The sequence below is a fragment of the Salvia splendens genome, chromosome 17, assembly GCF_004379255.2.
Source record: "Salvia splendens isolate huo1 chromosome 17, SspV2, whole genome shotgun sequence".
NCBI classification, from domain to species: domain Eukaryota; kingdom Viridiplantae; phylum Streptophyta; class Magnoliopsida; order Lamiales; family Lamiaceae; genus Salvia; species Salvia splendens.
In genome coordinates this window covers 26216545-26234471 of record NC_056048.1, presented here as the reverse complement: position 1 = coordinate 26234471, position 17927 = coordinate 26216545, and the positions used below count along the sequence as shown (strand labels likewise).

Here is a 17927-nt window from a genome sequence, read left to right as displayed (position 1 = left end):
AATACCGTCTCCATCCCACTATATAAGGAGTTTTTTTAGGCATGATATTTTTTGAAAAAATGGTATTTATTTAGTTAAGTGGAGGTATATCACAATAGTTTCGCACTAGCTCGCAATATTTCAGCCTAAAACTCCTCTTCCCATATCAGCATGCCATTCTAATAGTCTAGCCAATGCTCTAGCCCCTAAAAGCAGCCCAACCAATGCCCTAGCCCTATCGAGAAAAAACACAAAAAACAACAACGAAATGAATTGGAGAAAAAAAATTAAAAAAAATGAAATGGCTATAGAGTATTTTATAGAAAAAATTAAAAATAAATAAAAAAAATTATGGCTCGCCACTCAATAGCGCTCGTCCACGCCCTAGCTCTAGGGCGTTTTTTTTTTCGTCCTCTCTGCTAGCCTACCGCAGTAGTGGGGCGAGCGGCCTTGTATCAGCCTTCTCACTAAACCTCTCATCCTCCACCTCGTACTTCTCCACATCCCCAATCATCCTCTCGATTTCTTCCTTAGACAGCCTGCCCTTGTCGTTGGTGATGGTGATGCTGTTCTTCGCTCCATTCTCTATGTGCTCTGCGGACACATTCATTATACCATTTGCATCAATGTCGAAGCAAACATTGACTTTAGCAACATGTTAAGGGTGCACTCCCTTAACAAGATTCCGGCGACGACGAGAGGTCGACGACGGAGGGATAAAAGTGGACGTCTCGGGCTTTCCCCGAGATCAGCTCCAAACTAGGGTTGCGAGAAAATAAAGAAGACGATAAAAATAGGAAAATTATGATATTTCTTGATTGATTGAAATGAATAACAATGTCCACTATTTATAATAGTGGATACTAACTTAATGAGCAAGACAAAAGATACGAAAAAGATATGCACTCCCTAAATATCTAACTAAATAATGCAACTAAATAATAATGCAAGATATGAAAGATATATAAACAATAAACGTATCAACTCCCCCGTGGTTAAAATCCACCTTGTCTTCAAGGTGGGAACCATGAAGCCGCTACCATCTGATTTTCTGAATCATTTTCCCCAACAATAAGAGAATTTGCAAGAGTTCTCCATTGTTGTTCAACATTTTCCATTGCAGCCATAGCCATACCAGGATCATGAACCATGTAAGAAAGCTCTCCCTTCAAACCATTGTACTCCAAGTTAGCTCCAACGGCAACAAAATCAGTAAACGAGTTGTGAAAATTGACCCTCGCATACCCTCGAAGCTTGAACGAGAAACCCTGCTCGTCATCAGTACCCCTCAAGACTCCACTCTCTATCAATGGAATAACATGGATGACATGGATTATCCACAATCTCCCTTCAAATCCATTATCAACAACAACTGCTAAGCTGAAAGGTTGAGATTTTGCACGCGTGTCGTAGGCACGTGTCCCTTCCTATTCAACAATATTTATAAGTTCCCACTTTCCAAAATACTATTAATTAGCATATGGTAAGTTAGGGTGTCGAACCCACGAGGAACGGTAGCATCCGTTATGTATTTCCACACTTAGAAAGGTTTTGGCGATGCCGCCACGCTCTAAATTGGGGGTGGGAACTAAACTACGAAATGCAAATAACACTTAAGCTAAGATTGGGAACTAAAAGGGAAAATAACATGCAAGTGAAAGAAGGCATTTAAACTGGAATGTAAACTGGGCAAGCTAATAAACTGGGCAACTTAGCAGAGAAATAAAGCAGTAGCGAGAAATTTTTGCACTTGACGAAAAAAAAAATAAAACAGCAACATGCATGAATATTCCTAAGTTTATAAAGCAAGAGGAACTAAGCTAAAAGCTAAGGAAGATAAACTAAGTGTTAGCTACTAAAGAAAGTTAGAAACTAGGAAAGTGACCCTTAAAAGTGGCTAAACTAATTAACTCCTAAAAGCTAACCTAAATCATATGTAAGTGGAGGTTGAGTGCATAGATTAACTAAGCTAAAATGGCTGCCAAAAGTGAAAGAAAGCATGTACTAGTTGTCTCCTAAACCCTATTACCCAAGGTGTAAAACCAATGGATAAAACCTACCACTAATGGTCCTTCAACTTGACTCCTAAAAGATGATCATGGCTCCTAATTCTACACTAAAGGCACGAAAATAAGAGTAAATAAAAGACTAAATGGCCACTACACAACTAACCAAGCAAGAGAAACACCAAATCATCAATTAAACTACCTAAACATGCATTGAAAACACCAAATTAAAAGCTGAAAGTTAAAGACTCATTGAAGAAGATAAAGAAAGCTTCATAACACATAAACAAGGTGAAAGAACACTCAAGAACCGAGCTCATCAAACTCATGCAAAATCATACGAAAATCACACCCAACGAGGTGCCGAAAACACACAACACATGGCTGATTGTTTTGAGACTTTTCTAACTTCTTCTCCACGTTTTTTAACCATAAACTAACTAAGAAAAAGCTTGAGAAACTGATTTAAAAGCTTGGAAAGAAATTTTAACTAAACAAGAACATAACCAACACTAGAACTAAACAACAAGCTAAAACCGGAAATCAAACAAGAACTAAACTTTAAAACACATTAAACACAAACACTTAGAGAAATTACTACTTGAAATGAGCTTTTAAAACAAGAACAATAACAAAAACTAAGTGAGAAATGTGCAAAAGAACTACAAAGTTAAGAACAAGTAACTAGTGAAACAAATACTACTACTAAATTACTACTACTTCAACCCATGATGAACAAAAGATCTTGGCAGCCTTGAGTTTGAAATCTCTCTTCTTAAGGAAGAGAGAAAAGGTTTTCTAGAGAGAGAGTAAACTACACTAACTAAACTAAAGCTAAGTGGTGAGTGATAAGTGGTTCTTGTCCTTGAAAAATTAAGTACTTTTAATACATATATCCAATAAAAGATATTTTCCCTTCTTTTTTACTCTCCAAGGGCAGATATGGGCGTGTGTAGCAAGTGGGATTTGTCCTTGATAAGTGTGTGGAAGTGGCTTTAATCATTTTCCCGTCAGGTTCAAACTGTCCAGTCCAACAGCTTGGGCAGTTTGAGTCTTCTTTGCCTTCTTCCTTCACATTCTTCCATTTCATGTCATTTTGCCCTCTTTCTCGCATGTTTTCCTCTTCGTACCTTTATTAAGCAGCTTCCGAACTTAATGATCTATACCCTGCCAAAAAGCATCTTTTTCATGCAAATATTCAACTAATAAGTGTGAAAAGTGATTGTTTCCGAGTGACGAAAACTAGCCTATCATAAGCCTTGGACGTATGGTTTTCCTTGTGAAAGGGATGGAGCAATTTTAGAAGCTTTTTGTGGATATGGATGATTAGCTTTTCTTCGTGGCCAAGGTGGAGGAAGATATCCACAGGTTCCTCTCTTCTGAACTTCAAGTAAATACTTTTGTACATTAATTTTTGTTGTTTTCGTCCCAATAGATGCTTCAATCTTCTTCCAATCCCAAGCAAAATATTGCAAGGTACTCCCTCCTGGATAAAATGCACAAGACCCTTGTTTTGCGCTCAACTGACTAGGGCAAAGCGACGCAGTATTTCCAAGAGAAGTTTATCCCACTATACTGGTCACTAAAATGCCTTTTGGGGATGTAACCCATCTTTCTCTCCTCTTCACTTTCTTGTACATATACCATGTTTTCTCTTTGCTGAACGAGTATGCTTTTTCACAAAAGTCAACAATCTTAGCCTTCGGTTGGCATTCAGGCAACACAAGCTGCAAGGCCGTGTTCACAGTTTCAGCCATGGCCTTGTATTTTGTGACCACTCCAGAATTGGTGAGATCCAACTCCTGCTCCTCACTTTCTTCATCCAACGTTGTTTCGCACTTCTGCTTCAAAGACCCTCTGTGCAATAGGCATTTGTGGCCATTCGTAACTGCACACGGTGTGTCGTCGCGTGGAGGGATCAACCTGGCATTGAAGTCGAGTGTCACTGTACGATGACTAATACCAACCTCGCTTTGCTCACCAGTATTTTCAGCATATGTCCACTTGCAATCCGACCCATTTCTACTAATTTCACTAACTGGCTCCTTCACAATTAATTCTGAAGATGACTCAATATGGCACAAGGTAAATGAACCCTTATAACATTCCGCACGTTGGCTAGTAATTTTGGTTTTGGTGTCATTGTAACGACTATGACCAGAATTGAATGATTCATTATTATCATCGGCCAATAACTCCAATGAGCCATACCTGATATCACGGCTGCACGGTGGGGGCGCTGCATTGGTGGCTGTTGATCGAACACGGGTTCCTGGTATTGATGGTGCTTCTGCCAGTAAGAGTCCACTGGTTGCACTTGCTGCTTGCATTGATGGTGTTGATGGTGCTCATGCTCGTAGCTATGGAGCTGGAGCAGATCCGTAGGTTGTTCGTGTCAATAGACACCCTGATGGTAGTGATTTGTCGGACCCCAGCAGGAAGAGTGTTGCGGTGGTGGATTAGTGTAGGGGTCGGTGTAGTACTGCGACTGACTATAGGGATCCGTGTAGGACGGCGACTGACTATAGGGATCCGTGTAGGTGAAGGGCGGCTGCAGGGCAGCAGCTGTAACCGGCCAGTAGGATGGTTGTTCGTGGTATACGTGCTGCAGCTGCCACGCATCCAATCTCATGTGTAATCTATTGCAAAAAACCGTTACCCGGTCATATAGGGAAACGATATCCTCGGTGGTGTAACGAGCCATGAGTACGACAATGAAAGCACCAATTGTTAAGGGTGCACTCCCTTAACAAGATTCCGGCGACGACGAGAGGGATAAAAGTGGACGTCTCGGGCTTTCCCCGGGATCAGCTCCAAACTAGGGTTGCGAGAAAATAAAGAAGACGATAAAAATAGGAAAATTATGATATTTCTTGATTGATTGAAATGAATAACAATGTCCACTATTTATAATAGTGGATACTAATTTAATGAGCAAGACAAAAGATACGAAAAAGATATGCACTCCCTAAATATCTAACTAAATAATGCAACTAAATAATAATGCAAGATATGAAAGATATATAAATAATAAACGTATCACAGCACCTCTAGGCTCTGCTGGAATGCCAAAGAGTACGAATTTACCTAGCAGATTGTTGTCTGTCCCCTTGCTTCTTTCACCTTCATACACCGGAATATTCATACTGGTCTGATAGTGGAGATTATTATTATACTTTCTCGCTGGGATAGTTGTATTCCTCGGAATAATTACGCACATCCGATCTCCGTCAAGTTCAATGCCAAGGGATAATGGAGTAACATCAACAAGAACGAGCATTTGCACCGCTTGGTTGCCTTGACCACTCAACTTGGCAGCCAACACTGCAGCACCATGAGCCACAGCTTCGTCTGGATTAATGCTCTTGCACACTTCTTTCCCACTGAAAACCTCCTGCAACATCTGCTGAACCTTGGGAATCCTACTCGACCCGCCCACCAGCACCACCTCATCCACGCTGCTCTTCTCCATCTTTGCATCACTGAGGCAATTCTCAACTAATGCCATGCACTTCTTGAATAAATCCATGTTGAGGTCCTCAAATTTAGCGCTGAGTGATGGTTGAAAACAAGTCAATCCCCTCGAACAACGATTCAATCTCAATTGGGGTTTCGAAAGCAGAGGAAAGGACCCTCTTGGCTCTTTCACAAGCACTCCTCAATCTCCTAATTGCTGTTCGATTCCCACTGATATCCTTACCTTTTTGCTTTGAACTCTTTCGTGAAGTGTTCCACCATCCGGTTGTCAAAATCCCGGCCTCCAAGATGAGTATAGCCAGAGATAGCATTCACTTCAGTGCCATTTGCTTTGACCGTGGCCACAGACACGTCGAACATGCCACAAAAAATCAGCACATTCTTTGCCTTAGAGCTAATAACACTATTATCAAGGGCATAAGAAATGGCTGCAGCACTAGGTTCATTGATGATCCTTATAGCATTGAGGCATGATCCTTATAACATTGAGGCCTGCCTCCTTGGTGGCAGGACGTTGGGAGTTGTTGAAATCCAGCAATGGTTCCAGCCTCCTTGGTGGCCTGACGTTGCGAGTTGTTGAAATAATGACAGTTGATCCAAGATATGCCTCGGCAATGTCCTTCATCTTAGTAAGAATTAAAAAAAAACTCAATTAGTTGGAGGCTGAAGCAGAGATAGATAAGAAAACAACAAAGTCTAGAGAGTAGATGAAACAACACATAAAATCATAAGATTAAAATTGTTGTTGAATTGGTATCAACTCCAACCACACCTCTCTTTAGTTAGGCAAAATATGACACGCATTTTTAGGTTTGCTAGATTTATAACTTCAAATAGAAGTATGAAACAAGGAAAAAAAAAATTAAAATCACGGGAAATAGAAGAGAACACACCGAAAACAGTGTTGATGGGATTATTTGCAACTTGGTTCTTAGCGGCGTCGCCGATGAGACGATGGGAGTCGGTGACGGCGTGGTGCGGTTGCCCTGCTCGTTTGGTATGATCTCAGTGCGGCCGTGCTTCCATGCTGCAACACACGAATACGTCGTCCCCAAATTGATCCCTATAGCCCGCCCAGCGCCAGTTCCAGTGTTACGGACGTTCTCCGTAACGAGGCCGGATGGCTAACTTCTCGGAGAGATAAGGTGATCGAACCTTCGACGTGCTCGAAGGAAAGCTCACGAATTGCTGATTTTCGGACGTTCTCCGATGAACAACAATTTGGAAACGAGATATGATATTCTTGTTACTCAAGACAAGTTTGTGGAAAATAATACATTCATTGAATGATTAGAATGATAACAAGCTCTCCTATTTATAATACTAGAATACTACTACTCTAACTTAATGAACAAGAAACAAATATCTAAACAAATATGGGAAAGATATGGTGAATAAGGGAAAACTAAATAATTAGAAGATCCTAAGAGATATGATAGATATGATCGTATCAACTCCCCCACGGTTGAAATCCACCTTGTCCTCAAGGTGGGAACCATAAAGCAACGACGAGAGTTGAAAGCAAACGCTTTGGCGAGGCGTCTCCTCCTGGATCAAACCCATATCGAACAGCTGAACGTCCCCCTTCTTCACCTTTGTCAAAAATCAACAAAGGAGACCCAATGTTGTCGGCAAAATTCCATGCCAAAACGAAAAGCTTGTCCATGCTTCCAAGAATGCCCAAACATGACGTGTCATTGCGCGGAGGGATCAACCTCGCATCGGTGTCGAGCGATGTTGATCGAGGATTCAGACGTGTAGCATCCATAACATGCAAATCCCCATAGATAAAGGCAATCTCCTTCAAATGTATTGGAAAGGACGGTGCAACTTTATTTCCAACTAATGCACATAGATAAGCACCAACATTTTCACTAAAACAATTCTCAACAACATCGGGAGATGTCATTCGAGCAGCGTCGAGAGATGCGACGACCTTCTTCACTTCCTCAATGGAATCAACCTCATCGTCGCCATCTAACAATGTTTCTTCCTCTCCACTGATATAGGGGCTGCACGGCGGAGAGATCATAGCTGGTGGAGGCAGTTCATCTAACAATCCGCCTTCCCCTCCGCTGTCATCGTCGGGGCTGCAAGACAGAACTGTTGGGGGCAGATTCGAAGATGGGACAGCAGCTACAGCGGGCAGTGACGCTGCTGCACGGCAGTGGCTTGTCATGCTCAAGCAAGATGACGAGCGTTGTGGTGGTGGTGGCGGGACAACAATGACAGTTAGTTGTGAGTTGCTAGATGGGTCGTGGTGGACATCAGCGTCCTCACCATATCCAACAGAGTCACAATCATAATCAGGGTAATATATAGATGCGATCTCTTCATAATCAAGGTTACCCATCGACACCCCAGCGCCCGGCGGGTCCCAACAGGATGGTTGGCGAGAAGGCTCATTCTGCAGCTGCAGAAATTGACGAAGCGGGAACCCCCTGTACGTTGGTGGCGGTCCATAGTCGAAGGGATGATAGTGCTCGGGCAGTTGATAACGAGTTTGGTGGAGGTGGTACGGGCGGCATCTATCCGGCTGATATGGAGGCGACGGTGTGTACCTGTCCGACTGGTGGTGTTGTGGCCGCCGGTACGTAGGCTGGGTGTAACGCCGATGCCGCTTGTCCCAATCAGCGCGTCGTTCCAAGTTTGCAACCCGGCGATCCATCTTATCGAAGCGCGCGTTCAATTGCTCAAACCCTAGCGTGATCGGGTCCGTCGATTGAGGCCTACCTCCAATCTCGCCGATATTCCGCTGACGCGTCGGCCCCAATTGCAGTGTTTCAGTCACCGGCACTTCGGACTCCATTAGATTTCGTTTTCACAGATAATGATGAGTTTCGGGATGAAAGAATATGGAGGATTAGGTGTGGCCGTGGTGGTGGAGCTGCGGCTGATTGTTTTTCTTTCTTTTTTTTTTCTTTTTTTTTCGACGGGGGCTGGGAAATAATTTGGGGGATACGGATGAACGAAGACGGAGGATGAGCACGAGATGAAAGCACCAGTTGTTACGGACGTTCTCCGTAACGAGGCCGGATGGCTAACTTCTCGGAGAGATAAGGTGATCGAACCTTCGACGTGCTCGAAGGAAAGCTCACGAATTGCTGATTTTCGGACGTTCTCCGATGAACAACAATTTGGAAACGAGATATGATATTCTTGTTACTCAAGACAAGTTTGTGGAAAATAATACATTCATTGAATGATTAGAATGATAACAAGCTCTCCTATTTATAATACTAGAATACTACTACTCTAACTTAATGAACAAGAAACAAATATCTAAACAAATATGGGAAAGATATGGTGAATAAGGGAAAACTAAATAATTAGAAGATCCTAAGAGATATGATAGATATGATCGTATCATCCAGCCACCCTCAAACATAGTCATAATCTTATTTTTTTTCTTTTTAATAGTAATTTAAATTCTAATATTCCTTCCACCCTCAAACATAGTCTTTTTTTGCATTTTAATTCATCCCATAAAATTAATCCACTTCCGGTTCTCTCGCAAGTTTTTCTCTATTAGGAGGCAAGTCTCATTCTTTATTAATAAAACTCTAATCATTTATTTTTTATAACAAAATGAGTATTAAACGTGTGAGGGATGTAGTCTTGCTAAATTTTTCCTTAAAATGGATTTATTAAAAAAGAGCAAAGAAAGGAGAAATTAACAAGAGAAAGGAATATAAATTTAATAAAAATCAACATATATAAGTAACTTAAAGTTGGCAATCATGGCTAATGGTATTAATTATCGTAGCTCTAAACAAAAATCAAGATAGATAAAAGTAAAGACAAAAGAGATGTTGCTACTCATCAATTTCCATTCTCCTTGTCTTTATAATCATCAGCCTAGCTTTGCACGTTTGTTGGTGATGATGTGATGATATAAAACAGTGTGGAGCTCCTCCTTCATCCTGTCTTTATAATCCTCAGCCTTTGCATGTTTCCAACCACTTTGCTAAAGACTCGAAAGCATCCTCCATCTTCTTCTTATCCACTTCTGTGAGATTTGCATCAATTCTAACTCTCTTCCTTAAGTAGTAGGCATAGTTCTCCAAAGCAAATCCGCCAAAGCAGTGCCACATGGCAGGCCAAAAAACTGGCACTTTATATATTGATAGATTAAGAGCAAAGTATTTGTGGATTAAATTAATTACGTTTAGTGTTTTATTATTAGTGAATGAATTGAAGTCGTTTTAGTATTCTATTCTAGCAAGCTCTCTTTGTCTTTCATTTTGTTATTGTGAGCATGGCCACGTCTGCCATTTGAAGAAGAATTTGTGTAGTATTTGGGTTACTTTACTTGTACACGTGATAATATCTTATGAATTAATTTTCCTACTACTTTATTGTTATTAATGAAAAGTCAGATGTCTAAATCCATGATAATTATCTAGAAATTCGAATTAATGTGGTAAAACTACCTACAAGTCCACCGTATGATTTTTGGCAATAGTTAGTAGTCCACGAAAAATAGTCTTATTTTGTCATTTTTGGATATTCATAAAAATAGTCTCATTTCAAAAATAAAATTTTTTTCTCACACTTTATCCACTTTTTCACCTCCTCTCTCTCTTACGGTTTCTCCCATCTTTCTTACTTTTTCCCCCTTCTCTCATACTTTACTCACATTTTATTTTCATCTCTCTTACTTTATCAATTCATTATTAAAATTAAAACTCATACCATCCACAAATGGAACTATTTTTTATAGATAGAGGGTGAGGGAGTATTTCTCTTGTAACTACTATAGTTTGGTGAACTGAATCTGTGATGACTAAGTGCTTGAAATTTAATTTACTGTATCTTTTAGTAACAACGTTTATTTATATGATATAAATAAACTTTAGGCTGCAGTCAATAACACAAACTTTATTTGTGTTACAGCACATTTCATCAACAAGGACTGGAGGCTGCAGAAGAAAATAATCAGCTTCTTTGACATTTCTAGTCATAAAGGGGGTGATCTTGCTGAGGTATTGATAAAGGCTCTTACGAACTGGGGCATACAAAGGCTTTTTTGTTGCACCATGGACAACGCTAAATCTAATGATGTAGCAATCAAGCAAATGATGTCCACCTTCAATGCGAGAAACATGCTTGTTGCCAATGGGCAATATTTTCATCTGAGGTGTGTTGCACACATAATCAACTTGGTTGTGGATGACGGATTGAAACAAATAGGCATGGCCGTGGTACGAGTTAGAGAAGCCGTGAAATGGATAAAGGGTTCATCAGCTAGATCTAAGTCATTCAAGGATATAGCCAAGGTATGTAAGGTTGATACCAAAAAATTCTTGTGTCAAGATGTACCAACTAGGTGGAACTCGACTTACTTAATGCTCGAGGCGGCATTGCCATATGAGCCGGCTATGAAGCTGTTCAACAGCGTCACTCCCCAGTTTGGTAGTGATTTGAGACGATTGAAACACAAGGACCTCACAATTGGCGTACCCGGAGAAGAAGATTGGATTGAAGTAAAGAGGATGTGTGGTTTCCTCCAAAAGTTTTATGATCTGACTCGTCTCGTCTCTGGCACTACGTATGTCACATCACATTCATTTTTTATGGAGATGTGTAACATATTCACTATCATTAAAAGCTTGGAGGATGATCGTGAAGATGCTGATATTAGATACATGGCCAAGAAGATGATGGAAAAACTTGGTAAGTATTGGTTAGAGGAATATGAGCCTAATCTAAATATGAACAGAATTCTTTACATCGCTGCAATGTTTGATCCTAGACAAAAGATGAAGCATGTGCAATATTGTTTGAAGATGGTGTATGGTGACGCACGGGCAAATGAGTTGGTGGAGGAGTTGAGAAAGTCAATCTTTGACTTATTTGAGTTGTACAAGAGAGAAATTACTCCAATGGCGGATCAAACACGTCCACCAACAACAGCACCACCTACCCAAGTGATGATTAGATCAACTGATCTACGATTTCTTGGCAAAGGTTTCTGTAACGTTCTCTCTGTTGCTAATGAGGATGATGACGGTGAAGATGATAGCTCAGAGCTCACTCAATACTTCGCGGAGAAGCAATACAAGATGAATGCCAGTGATCTTGGGCATTTTGACATTCTTATGTGGTGGAAGAAAAATAGTGTGCGTTTTCCTATCCTATCAGAGATGGCTAAAGATATCCTTGCTATTCCTATATCAAGCGTTGCTTCTGAGTCAGCGTTCAGCATGGGGGGGCGTGTGCTTTCGACATTTAGAAACTCTTTGGCACCGGAAATGGTAGAAGCTTTGATATGCTCTGAGGATTGGTTGAGGTCTAGTTCTAGTTCTATCGATCTCATGGAAGAAGAAGGAGAACCAATACCATTTTTGAGAAAACAATACTATGATAGTGAGTAATTCATTGCTATTTACTACTATACTTAAACTTATTTATTCTTCATTTTTAACTCAATTTCTTCAATTCATTATTTGTGACAGCGATGGAGGCACTCCATAAGGATGGCAAAGTGACATGGCCATTGGACGATGCCGATACAAATACAGAATTGGAAAGGACTTATTCAAGTGATCCAGATCAAAGTTAAATTAATTGTGCATTTGTTTTGGAATTTTGAAACATTGAACTTGGATGTTTTCTTTTGAATATTTGAACTTTGAATGTGTGTTGGATTGAGTAGGTTGTAAACTTTGTTGGATTGACCATGTTGTTTTGGAAACTTTGAAATTGGAGGTGTTTACTTTTTTGGAATATTTGAACTTTTGGTATTATAATACTATTAGGTTGGCTTGCTATGTTTACTTTTGGATTGAGCAGGTCATAAACTTTTTTAATTGTTAGATTAAGCATAGGTTGTTTTTATTTTTTTAATTTATAATCCGAAATATAAAGATAATTATTTCTACAAACATAAGAAAAACAAAGAGCGTTGTAGCACAAGTGGTAGGCTAGCCGTTTTTCTCACGCATTGACCAGGGATCGAATCCCAGCAACAACTTTTTTTATTTTTTTTCCCAATTCGGTTCCTACCGGTTCCTAACCGAACCGAACCGTGTAAAATCGGTTCCTAACCGAACCGAACCGATTCCCTCTCGGTTCCGGTTCCGGTTCTTTGTTTTCGGAAATTTTTGGAGTCGGTTAACCGACTTTTCGGTTCGGTTCTAACCGAACCGAACCGATTCCCAGCCCTATTTATATCAAAACCAACTTATTAATTGATGCGGCAAATAATTTCTATTTATTTGCCAATGAAAAACAAGAGTTAAATACCAACAACACTAACTTGATTCCTAACGTTTATAGCTAAAATCAAATGAATCTCTAACCTAAAATCCTTCTGTCCAACAACATAAAAATATAAATAAATGAGCTTGGTCAAACATGTCTAATTTATTCTTTTGGGTAAGTATGTACAAACATATTTGAACTAAGCCAACAGAATAATAAAATTACCCATTGATCTATATTTCTTTAAAAAATCTAAAATTGCAGTGCAAATAGAATCTCCATTCCACACACAACACTTTCGTCAACCCAAATTCCATTCACTATATCAATACGAATAAAAATAAAACAAAAAGTGTATGATTTCTCTAACGTAAAATCTGGTTCCTCTACTACATTTGTACATGAAATTCTTGTCAATTTATGCCCAAAATCTCCGACCAGCAGTACTCATTTCCTTTTCAGAACTCCTAAATAAATTATGCATAACAAAAAGAGGAGAGAAGTTAGCTAATGATGTCTCATGTTTGAGCTGCGAAGGGTGAGGCCATGCAAAAATTTAGTATATCCCAACAAACTAAGTTTGCCATTGGGCTTCAACCAATCTCTCAGCATAGAATACGCGGTAGGCCCGACGTTCAGCTCCTGCATCCAACCCGATTCTATTAGCTACTAGCGAGTCAAGATTAGTTAGTTCGTTAGCTAAGACAAGATATATACGTACCCGGGCTAATTCCTCTACTGATATAACGCGGCTACCCTCCTCTTCGAAATGCTCGAAAGCGGTGGAAGCAATTTGCTCCCATTTCTCTAGGGCCTCCAGTTGGTATGTGCTGATGGCAGCTGCACAGAACTCTTCAAACTCCATCTTTCGATAAGCTAACGGCGCCATCTGAAGTAACCTCATGCACAAAAAAAATATTAGCTTATTTAGTTTAGTATAGTTATGTGTGTGTAGTGAAAGGTGTTGATAAGGTAGCTAACTGCGTGAAGGATATCCGGGACCCTAGACGCCTTCATGGCATCGGTAGCATTACGTGCAAGAGCCTGCAAAACAGTTATAGCGTCTCAATAAGGGACATCCGTGATTCAGAAAATGAGGGCCGGGAGGTTAAGCTTGACAACCTTTTTGAAGTTTTCGAGAGACACTCGCCCATCCTCACTCGGCTCTAGAAGCATGAATTGCGCTCTGAGATAGATCAGCTCCTCCTCACTCAATGCTTTCGAGAGAGCCTATATGTAACCATCGGACGAGATTATTTATTACTATGTCGCAACAATTTAATCAAACAAGGGCATTATCAAAGGTGTAACAATTACTCATGAAAACCATATAGCTAAGATCACATAGTTTAGTGGAGAACAAGTCCTAATATAGACCTCAAACTCCGTTAGCAATGTAATAAAATTAACAAACTTCCAAAAACACATCTTGTGAAACAGCAAACATACCTTTAGTGCTGCACGTTTAAAAGGTGTAGCATGTAGATACGTCTTTACTAACTTATAGACCAATATGTCTAGCGGAATTGGATGGCTCTCACTTCGCAACCAAGGATGAGCTGTGTAAGCAAAGATAGGCAAGTTAGCTGCATCATTTAGCAATATATTGGCGATTTCGGTTTGGGTTAAAATGGATTTTATGAGAAACACATGGAACAATACTAACTCAAAGCTTGAGCGGCAGTCATTCTTTTCCTGTAATCCTTGTTCAGAAGTCGCTTCACGAAGTCCTTGGCATGTGAAGAGACAGATGGCCAAGGTGTGTCCTCAAAGTTTGGCTCGGCCCTCAAAACAGAACGGAATATTCCAGACTCCGTTCTTGCCCAAAAAGGTCTGCTACCACAAAGCAAAATATAGGTAATGACACCGATACTCCATATGTCAGCCTCTACACTGTAAGATCTGTGAAGAACCTCAGGTGCTACATAATAAGCACTTCCAACAATATCATTTAGTCTTTCATCTGCCAAGTCAAAAGTGGGACAGAAATTAGAAAACTAAGATACCCACTTTACAAATGCAAAGCATTCAGCAGTAAGAAAAGTGCAAGGGAAAGCCGGTGAAAGATGTTACACCTTGTTGGTAACAACTTTTGCTTCACTGAAACAGTGCAAATTAAAAAAACATTTCTACATATATCCACGTGTTAAAACTGATACAAGCTTGGGTTCGGGGGAGTTCACGAGTTCAAATAAGTAGGCAGAGGGATGCAATTCACCCAGAAGCAACTAATCTAATAAACATTTTCTCAGAAATTGACTTATCGAGCAATACCTCATGTCATAGTTACCAACTATAGGAAGAAAATCTACGAGGTTATACAGCAAGTTGAAAGATAGCAGTTTTCAGAAAACGGGGTGATGAAATGGATTATTACCTGTTCTTATGAAGTCAGAAAGACCGAAGTCAATGAGCTTCATATCAGCATCTTCACTTCTGGAGGCAAATAGAAAATTCTGAGGATTGGAATTAGCATCGATGTCATGATGGAAAGTTATAATAAGTCTTCTATCAAGAGTTATATCAAGCTGATGGGAAAAAGAAAAATTCTGTATACCTCAGGTTTCAAGTCACGATGGACAACACCTTGAAGATGACAAAATGCGACAACGCTAAGAATCTGTACGATAATAAGTTTTGCTTCTTCTTCAGTATACCTACCACCTCTGAAATGAATAAGCTGTTGTCAGTGTTTTGCTTGCAAACATCAGAAAGATGGATTAAAACTAGAACATAAACGAATATCAGTTTTCTCCGGTTCTCCTCTGTAATAGATTGCAGGCGAGACTATGAAAGGAAAGCACTTCTATCACTTACTTTGCCAATATTCTGTCAAGCAGTTCTCCACCATCACACAACCTGCAAGAAAAAAGAGAGAGCTAATATCAGAATTACAAACGCTAATGGTTCAAAAACTCGTAGTACAAACTTTCAAAACTCCTGCCAGTCCCAGTTTCAATTGTTATCTATCTTACTCCTATATCTTTTACTGCTATTAAAGAAGCATTTCGAAATCAAAATGTAAAGTTTGTTTGTTCAAACATGTGAGAATTTTTATATGCGAATCCATTGGGTTAAAAGGAGATCACTCATACCAGAAGACAGAATTAGTATATACTATTACAGGATGTTCACGGAAGAGGGACTTACGTATAGAAAACTGTAGTATGTGTTTAGCAAGCATCAACAATTGTTTTCTAGATTAAGAAACTAACAAAAACTGCCTGATCTAGGAAAAGTGTAACAAGGAAAGAGGGCAAATCAGGAAAAGTTGCAAGCTTCACTCAACAAAGATTCAATTTGTGTACACAACAGCACAGGGGAAAGAGAGATGCGTACTCCATTATTATGTATACATTGTTGGAATCCTCGCAAGCATCATAAAATCTAACTAGATGTCTATGACCTGAGAGAGCTTTCAAAATTTTCACTTCTCTGCGAACATCTTCAACTGATATTGCAGTCGTCATCTGCCAAACAGCTTATTGAGATATAAATCAAGTTTCATAACATCATAAATTATTCATTCAGAAAGAAGCCATCAGTAGTATAAAGCAAACTGTGAGTAAAAAAATACTAATATGCATTTGACGTATACACAGGTCTGCTAAAGTTGGAATATATCTTCCCAAGTACCCTTAGTGCTTATCTTACTGTTACTCTAATCCAAAGGTTTACTTCTCCTACCAGTAAAGATACTGATAGTTGTCTGCTCATTATGCACTTCCACCATCTCCATAAAATAATGCTTCGATAAGGACACTAGGATAAATTGTTATGTTTTGCAGCTGAAGATAGTTCATTTTCTTATTCGGCAATTATTTATTTTGAGGGAAAGCAAAAGACATATCTTAATGACTCTTCAGCAGTCATATTAAGGCTCACACCAACCTAATCACGACTGAAAGCCATAACATCATCAGAAAATGAAATTATTGAACCAAATGCTATTGGCCATTACCAATATGATAACTCAATTTCCTTCATTTCAAACCACAACCTCCCTTCACCCCAACACTAAACCCATAATCTAAGGCCCCCAACTTCCTATAGCCCCATTAATCAGGAAATGGTACTTACTATTTAGAGTTGAATCAGTTAAGAAACAAATTCTGCAACTCGGGATATACGTTTGATTTGTATCAATAATCCTAAACCTGTTTCCCTGATCTGCTAGACATTCACCAACCTATCTAAACCAGAAATACATTATTGATCAGCTAATCTAAACTAAAAATAGATAATCAAAGACAAAACTGTTAGCTAATTATTGTTGCTGAATCGTTGGCATATGTTTGTGTATACTTCCTAACAATTGTGAATCAATTGGCTATGGATTAAAGATGCTTAATTTGGCAACAAAAGGTAAGCACATTACAATTGAGAGTTTGAGAGAGATGAACCTTGGATTTGGAGATGATTTTAACTGCAAGAGGCAAATCCTTGAGCTCCCCCTTTCTCCCTTTCGCAAAGCAGGTATGACCAAAATGCCCTCTGCCGACCTCCTTCCCAAGCTCATACTTTGCCCCAAAATTCTTATTATACCCAAAATTCTTATCCAGCGCGTGGTGCTGCTGCTGCTGCGGCGCCGCCTCTTCCGCCGCATCCTCCGGAATCGCGCCGTGCCGGGGCGACTTCTTCCTGTTCCCCAGCTTCCTCAGCGACGCCCTGATGTGCTTCGCCGGAGACGGCGGCGGAAAGGGCTTTTTGAAGAACCTCATCGGCGTCGACCTCGCCGGCGACGGAGACACGCCGCCGGGCGTCGCGGCGCCGGCGGGGTAGGGGCTTGGCCAGGCGCTGTTCGCGGCGGAGGATCTCGCCGGAGTGCCGTTGGGAGGGGGCGTCTGGGGAGGGAGATCGGTGGTTGGGTACTCATCGTTGCTTACCGTGGGGATCGTCTTACCGTAGCACTGCCCCATCAGCAGTGACTGTCAACTCTCTCTCTCTCTGTTTCTCTCTCTGCAAATAACAGAGTTTCTTCTTCTCCTCCTTCTCTATACTGTCTTCTACTATTACTATACGGATAAAAAAGTATATACGTTTCTTTGTCTGTATCCGTATTTTCTGCATTTTTTAGTAATAAAATTGAAATCGGAAAATTCAAATGTGACAAAATGTAACTGAGTCAAAACAAAGTTAATTGGACAACGAGACGAAAAACGCACACACATACACTGATTTTAATCTTTTTCTAGAATTAATTAGTTAAAAATAAAAGAGTGAGATTTTCTGCAACGAATACTACATGTGCAAAGATAG

At 40.0% G+C, this 17927-nt stretch overlaps 1 protein-coding gene and 1 pseudogene across 1 annotated transcript; both read right to left on the bottom strand.

Moving 5' to 3' along the window:
• Positions 1-120: 120 nt before the first annotated feature.
• On the bottom strand, positions 121-7815 carry LOC121774543 (annotated as a pseudogene).
• Positions 7816-12884: 5069 nt separating this feature from the next.
• On the bottom strand, positions 12885-17667 carry LOC121773350 (CDPK-related kinase 3-like). Its single transcript, XM_042170180.1, has 11 exons — positions 17072-17667; positions 16008-16138; positions 15486-15527; positions 15226-15334; positions 15046-15124; positions 14335-14631; positions 14118-14227; positions 13791-13898; positions 13650-13712; positions 13390-13557; positions 12885-13310 (listed from the first exon to the last, which is right to left on the bottom strand). The coding sequence occupies exons 1-11, from the start codon at positions 17585-17587 to the stop codon at positions 13176-13178; spliced, it is 1758 nt and encodes a 585-aa protein (XP_042026114.1). The 5' UTR covers positions 17588-17667; the 3' UTR covers positions 12885-13175.
• Between the last annotated feature and the right edge of the window lie 260 nt (positions 17668-17927).

Excerpts from the sequence above, each read along its gene's own strand:
- LOC121773350 (XM_042170180.1), bottom strand. The coding sequence starts at position 17,587 with ATGGGGCAGTGCTACGGTAAGACGATCCCCACGGTAAGCAACGATGAG. Across the intron at positions 15,335-15,485 it reads CTTGACAGAATATTGGCAAA|AGGTGGTAGGTATACTGAAG; the intron begins GTAAGTGATAGA and ends TATTCATTTCAG. Across the intron at positions 14,632-15,045 it reads TTCTGACTTCATAAGAACAG|ATGAAAGACTAAATGATATT; the intron begins GTAATAATCCAT and ends TTGACTTGGCAG.